This window comes from Hoplias malabaricus, chromosome 17, assembly GCF_029633855.1.
Source record: "Hoplias malabaricus isolate fHopMal1 chromosome 17, fHopMal1.hap1, whole genome shotgun sequence".
NCBI classification, from domain to species: Eukaryota; Metazoa; Chordata; class Actinopteri; order Characiformes; family Erythrinidae; genus Hoplias; species Hoplias malabaricus.
The window spans coordinates 20,214,502-20,220,977 of NC_089816.1; the positions used below are offsets into that span (position 1 = coordinate 20,214,502).

The 6,476-nt window shown below is 40.3% G+C and overlaps 1 protein-coding gene across 1 annotated transcript; it reads right to left on the reverse strand.

Annotated features, from left to right (window-relative positions):
- Positions 1–133: 133 nt before the first annotated feature.
- Positions 134–5,880, reverse strand: aldob (aldolase b, fructose-bisphosphate). Its single transcript, XM_066648697.1, has 9 exons — positions 5,724–5,880; positions 4,793–4,905; positions 4,100–4,311; positions 3,626–3,680; positions 3,118–3,278; positions 2,373–2,456; positions 2,096–2,270; positions 1,297–1,496; positions 134–492 (listed from the first exon to the last, which is right to left on the reverse strand). The coding sequence occupies exons 2-9, from the start codon at positions 4,902–4,904 to the stop codon at positions 397–399; spliced, it is 1,095 nt and encodes a 364-aa protein (XP_066504794.1). The 5' UTR covers position 4,905; positions 5,724–5,880; the 3' UTR covers positions 134–396.
- Positions 5,881–6,476: the final 596 nt, after the last annotated feature.

The following is a 6,476-nucleotide window of genomic DNA, read 5'->3' on the forward strand; positions in this document are numbered from 1 at the left end:
ATATCCACAGACTCCTGGAGCAAAGAATAAACATCAAAGATCATCTGAAGGGTCTTGCAACCTGGGAGTTTTCATCTTAAAACCAATCATATTTTAGATTCACACTTGAAGAAAATTAAAGTTGAAGCCTGGAGCAGTTTCCTTTCCTTTATTTCAAACTTAAAAGACTCAAGTCCAGGGAATGTGTATAGAAAGCCAAGGTCACTAAAGAAATCCAGTTCAATCAGGAAAAGCATTTTACATTTTGTACAATTGGTTATTAGTCCAAAGCAGTGTGGATTAAAACTCATGCAAATGTTCACACATCATGTTGCCTTCAGTGGGCTTTGGTCACTTTCCTTCCTCAGTGTTAGAGTGTGGTCCAGTAAAGATGGTGTTCTTGGCTGAAGGTTTGGTCTAGTAGACGTAGCTGGCGGTGAACAGGGATTGTGTGGCAGCCTTGTCAGCTTGGCCTGTGGGGTTGTACTCACCTTTAGATGCCAGACCGTTAATCTGTGGAGAGAGAAAACATGAGTTTTATTTCTGTGCTGGGTCTCAATCTGCTGCAGTGTCCATTGTTTATTTTTCTCAGGAAGATTTCCCTCATCCCCAGACTGGTGTGTGTCCAGTGACAAAAGATCCCACACAACAGATGCTTTTCTTTTTTCCTTTCCATTTTAGTATTTGTTTGCAGTGCTGCTTGAAAGATCCTCAAGTAAGTTTATGATTTGCGATAGTTCAGCATAAATGACTATAAACATCACAAATAAATGGCCTGATAATAGTTTTGTATCATTTGTCTAATCAGGTTCTCTTCATCTAGGTTAAGATGTGTGTGAAAATCTCATGACGTTCCAATTCATATTTTTACAGTAATACAACAAATCATAATCGTGACTTTCAAGCACCACTGCATTCTAGATACAATCAGGAACCTATAATTTAATATAATTACACTCGCAAGTGTTTTCTCTTCTATACTACCACAAAAATTACATTTTGGTTTTTGTTTGAAAATAAAAACGTTATAAGCCTAAAGCAGCTGAATTTGTTGATTTAACACTATGTAGCTCCCAAATCACAACAGACCCAGCTCCGTCTCAAGTAAACCAACCTTGCTCATCACTGATTTGGCTGTTTTCGTAAGGGCCATAATGGGTCCTGTGTGTGTTTTGCTTTCTATTAATTACTCAAATCAGTTGTGATGTAAACACATTATGAAAAGCACAGTTTAAAAGTGCAGTCGTCGTAAATTACTGTTATCAGGTGTTTACATAGTTGTACTGTTTAGAATCAGAAGCTAGTCTCCCCACTGACCTTGGCGCGAGTGAAAAAGGCGTCCTGAGCAGCCTTCCGGTTTGCTGCTTGTCCCTTCCATGCAGCGAGGGCGGAGGCCTGGAGAGCTCTGCCGTACGAGAAGGTCAGCTTCCACGGTTTGGGCAGTGGAGTTTGATTGATGGCGTTTAGATTGAGTGAAGCTTCCTCCTCACTCTGACCTCCTGACAGGAAGCAGATGCCTGAAACAGACCAAGTAAAGAAGCTAGCAGTTAGACATGGGGCTGAAAGATTAACTGTTATTATATCAAAATCACAATAGCATCACATTTTGTCTTAAATTCTTAAATTGCCCTAAACTTCATTTAAGGAGAGAGAGAGAGAGAGAGAATTATTGGACAAAAAAAAAAAAAAAAAAAAAAAAAAAAAAGGACCATTCTGTTTTATTTATTCAGTCCTTCATTCATTGTCTGTAACCCTTATCCAGTTCAGGGCGGTGGTGGGTCCAGAGCCTACCCAGAATCACTGGGCACAAGGCAGAAACACATCCTGGAGGGGGACACACACCTACGGAGACTTTTGAGTCACCAATAATCCACCTACCAACGTGTGTGATGTGTTATGAAGAATGAATAAAGCCATAAATGTGAATTGAGCTTTCCATTCCTAGCTTACATTCTTAACAGGAATAATTAAGTTTTTTTGGCATTCATGAGCTGGAGTCAAAATACTGAACTGACTAACTGCAGTTAGGTATTTCAAGCCAAAATGAACCACAGATGAATTTTTTTAAATGAATGTATTTGATAAGAAACTGAATTGAATTAAGGCTTTCAGTAACCTGGTACAGCAGCGGGTACGGTGCGTCGGAGGGCGCTGACAGTTGCCATGGCAACTTCTTGCGGGGTGTACTTCTTGGGGCAGGAGTGTCCGGCAGTGACCATATTGGGCTTGAGCAAAGTTCCCTCCAAATAAACATGATGGTCAGACAGAGCCTTGTACACAGCAGCGAGGACCTGATCAAACAAAGCAGCGAGATCAGAGCCCGTCAGGTGCTTTAAATAATCTTTTTTTTTTCTTTAACTAAGCCTTTTACAGGGACATCTCTGTCAGCTCACCTTCTCCGTCACATACTGGCAGCGCTGCAGGTCATGATCTCCATCTGGAAGAATCTCAGGCTCAACAATAGGCACCAGGCCGTTCTAAAGATAGAGATCATGCAAAAGGGAGATGTTCTGAGTTCAGAGACAGAAAGATTACAAATAAGAGTTAAAGCAGATGTGTAGCTTAGGCTGATGTTTCAAAAGGATATTGGATGAAGACCAGACTCAGGTCACCTGTGCTACAATTACTGTTTTATTCATTTAAATTTTTTATAACCCTTTACAAATAAAAATGTAACATTACCCTGTGATACTAATCCAGATGGATCTATTCCGTGTTTCTAATTTTTAAGAAATGTTTATGTATGAACACAGATATCTACAAAAGAATCTCATCAGCCCACATCACATTCCCACATGCATCTTCCTAGTGTCACACATCAGCACTTAATATTATAACATCTGAGAGTGAGCAATGAACTTTTCATAACATTAATTTCATACATGCTTCATTCAGTCAGACACTGTGCTTATTACGACGTGTGGTAACTAATTAATTCACAACGGATATGTAAACTTTGCATTTGCCCATTTTTGCTGCATCACTTCCCAACAGCAGGCAACAGACTAATCACCTTAGTGTGTGATTTTATGCTGACCACTGCTGTGTAAACAGGAAACAAGAGAAAGCAGTGCTTTAGCCACTCAGGCTCAAGTCCAAGGATCTCCGAGCGAAGTCGTGTTGAGCTCTGTTCATTACCTGTTGGCAGATGCTGGCGTATCTCGCGAGTACGTTGGCGTTCTCAGCGATGGAGAGAGCGGACGGGCAGCCGTCTGAGATCTTCAGCACACAGCGCCACTTAGCAAAGTCACAGCCGTCCTTCTTATACTGAGCACAACGTTCGGACAGACCGTCCAGTCCTGAGGGACAGAGGTTAGAAGCTAATTACAAACAGAGACTCAAACCAGCCGTGATCACACTCACCCCACAGTTCACTATGAATCAACACAGGGTTTAAGATTCAGTACTGTCATTATATACAGAACAAATCTGAAATGAAAAGGAATAATCATGGTTACTAAGGAAACTAGAGCTGGAGGGCAGGAGGAGTGCTGAAGTTTTGATTTTATTTTACAAAGACTTTGTCTAAATGCCAGTTAATTGGTGTCTATTCTAGAAGCCAGAAACCTGAAGTACATAAAGTAATAAAAAAGTCTTTAATACAAATCTATGGATCACCACTTTAATCTTATTCTCTCACATTTACCTTGTGTGGTTGTCTCTCCATCTGTTCCATTCAGTCCTGCTGTGCCTTTGTCCACCTGATGACACAAGAGCACATAGCATTATGAGGTTATGAGGTGATATGGGACACTTCTGGACACTTTACACTTTAAGATCTTCAGTGAATAGTCGTTTCTAATGCAAGTGCAGTTTTTATAAAAAGTACATTTCTAAACAAAGCAGAAACGTGTGTCTTAAAAAACCAGTCCAACCTGCTGCAGAAGTAGAACAAAGAGTAATGTACTTGAGGTTGTGCAATACTTCATATGCAATAACACAGAGTGCACTTTGACCCACTGATCAACTGCTGTTGAAGTGCACTTAGACGTGTGTGCAAATAAGACGCTTGAGAGGGGGACTAAATATTTAGCTTTGAAGGTATCATCAGTAAAGACAAATACACACTGATTCTGCACATACCCTCAACACTAACATTTTCCTCCTTTAGCAACATTACCTTAATCCCCACAACAATGCCCTTGTCCTTGATGACTTTGGGGAACAGGACACCTTTGTCTGATTTCTGATAGAGTGTCTCATGGAAAAAAATGACTCCTCCAATGCTGTCAGAAATGGAGGGATCAACGGAGAACAGGAGGTCACGGAAGTAGCGGCGGTTCTCCTCTGTGTTTTCCACGTTGATCTTCTGCAGGCGCTTGGCCATGGTGCCTGGATTGGGAATTTCAGGAAATAAATATCAGTGTAATAATCTAAATTCTAGAATTGAAAAGCTATTATTCATTATCATTCAATACATTCAGCACAGCTTTAATGAATATAAACTAATCTTGACTCTAAGTCTGATTCTGAACAATCTAAATTCCCTCTATCCAACATTAGTGTAGCAGCTTAATGCTGAGACTACTATTAGCCAATGATACACAAATCACTAAGAAATCTAATAACAATAACAGACCTCAGAGTTTCATATCATTATCACAGTCAAAATAAAGCCGACCTGACTGGAAACCTCTTAAAACAGTGACTCTCATTTGAAACCATTGCAAAAAGTGTTCTTTGTCAAAGCCAAAGTGCAGGTTATTTGTGCTACAACCATCTGCCACTGCATTTTGCCCTTTTAGTACAAGGGGGGAAAAAAACTTGTCGAACAACACGTCCATCAGAAATAATGATTAACCTGTGTTCTCACCTGTGGACTCATCTGCAGCCAGGATGCCCTTCCCAGGGGCCACAATCCGCTGGGCAATAGTGGCCAGCTCCTTCTTCTGCTCTGGAGAAAGTGATGGGTACTGGTGGGTCATCCTGAAAAGAAAGGAATAGATGGATGGATGGATTAATTAAAGAGAATAATGCAGCTAAGGCTTGTATCGGTTGGTATTTGGGATCTCTGTAATCAGCAGAGCGGTTCTTTTGCTTGTTCGGCCAATATTTGGTCTGACCCAGCAGTTGAACTTCAGTCAAGGAGGCTGATAAACCTGCTCCTCCCTCTGACCATTGATCTCCCATTTAAAGTGGCAATCCACCCATTTTGCAAAGTTTATGTCCAACTGGGGTAAGTCACTGGGAGGAGTTATAAGCAGAAGTATTAGTTAAAGACAAAGTAGAGTCAGGTATGTTCATAGTTTTGCTAATTTTAGAATTAGATTTTCAGCTAAAAGTAGGAACTGAAAGTGAACAAATATGGACACATCCGCATTATAGACATAGGGACTTCTGGTTACCATCACTACCATTGTAAATAAATACTAGTTTTTAAACGACTTTGGTCAGTTCTGGAAGCCTGAATGCATGCAACCATTTTTAAAAACAGAGCTCCCCTTTAAGAAAGGGGGCTGAACCACATGGGGATCAGGTTTCAACACTCAGCCTACGTGTAAGCAAAAGTTTGAAGCATGCCTGCTGTAGCATAGGTGGTAGTTAGACAACAATTCCTTTCCTTTTGCACGCCTTTTCTGACATTTTCACATATTAATAGCGCACTAAAAGTTTCACATCAGTCCTGCAGAACACGTGATTACTGCAAAATACCATGCGTTAACATATTTATGTTTGCACTCAAGCCACAGCAACTGCCTTCCATTCAACAGCAGCATTTTAAGAGACGTTAAGACGGCACTTACTTTGCTGGACGGTGTGTTTTCCCGCAGATAAGGAGGTGTGATACAGGCCGAGGGTCACTTGCTTCAAGGCTGCACACTGTCTCGGGAGTAACTGCTATTTATCAGCTCCAGAGGCGGAGGAGGGCCATTAGGGCGTGGGCTGGGAGCTCTCCGTCCATTGGCTGCGGGAGTGGGGCAGTGAGGACTGAAATCTCACGGCTGAGGCCTGATCTGGACAGAGAACTGGACTCAGTAGTCGTGTTTTATGCAGCCTTTTTTTTTTTTTACATTTATTTATTTATTTTTTTATATTGGCAGTTTTGGAATTTTCCATTCCACCTTAAATATTATAGACGCTATATAGATTCGTTTGGTTATTTTGAATACATGCAGTTCTGGAACTAATTATTCCGCCTTAAATGGGCGATTCTGGCGCATATATCAATGGTTTATTGCTAATTTGTCAATTTGGAATTTTCCATTCCTCCTTAAATAGTGTTCAAGATTTCAAGATTCAAAACTTTCAGCATATTTTAAGATGGAAGCAAGATTCCAAAATTACACTTATGAAAAACAAAACTTCTCCACAATTTAAGGTGGAATGCAACATTTTTAAAAGACACTAGCAAATTCCAGTATTATAGAAAAACATGAAAAATATTTGTACAGATGCATGAAATCCTATTGTGCCATTTAAGGTGGAACTGAAAATTTGAATAATAAGGCAAATATTCATTCAGATTTAGCTTCACCTGATTCTGTTCATACTATATA

Coding starts and splice junctions, on each gene's coding strand:
- aldob (XM_066648697.1), bottom strand. CDS start 4,904: ATGACCCACCAGTACCCATCACTTTCTCCAGAGCAGAAGAAGGAGCTG. Junction 4,312..4,792: donor GGCTGCAGATGAGTCCACAG/GTGAGAACACAG, acceptor TTCCCAATCCAG/GCACCATGGCCAAGCGCCTG. Junction 493..1,296: donor CCTTTTTCACTCGCGCCAAG/GTCAGTGGGGAG, acceptor CTCTCTCCACAG/ATTAACGGTCTGGCATCTAA.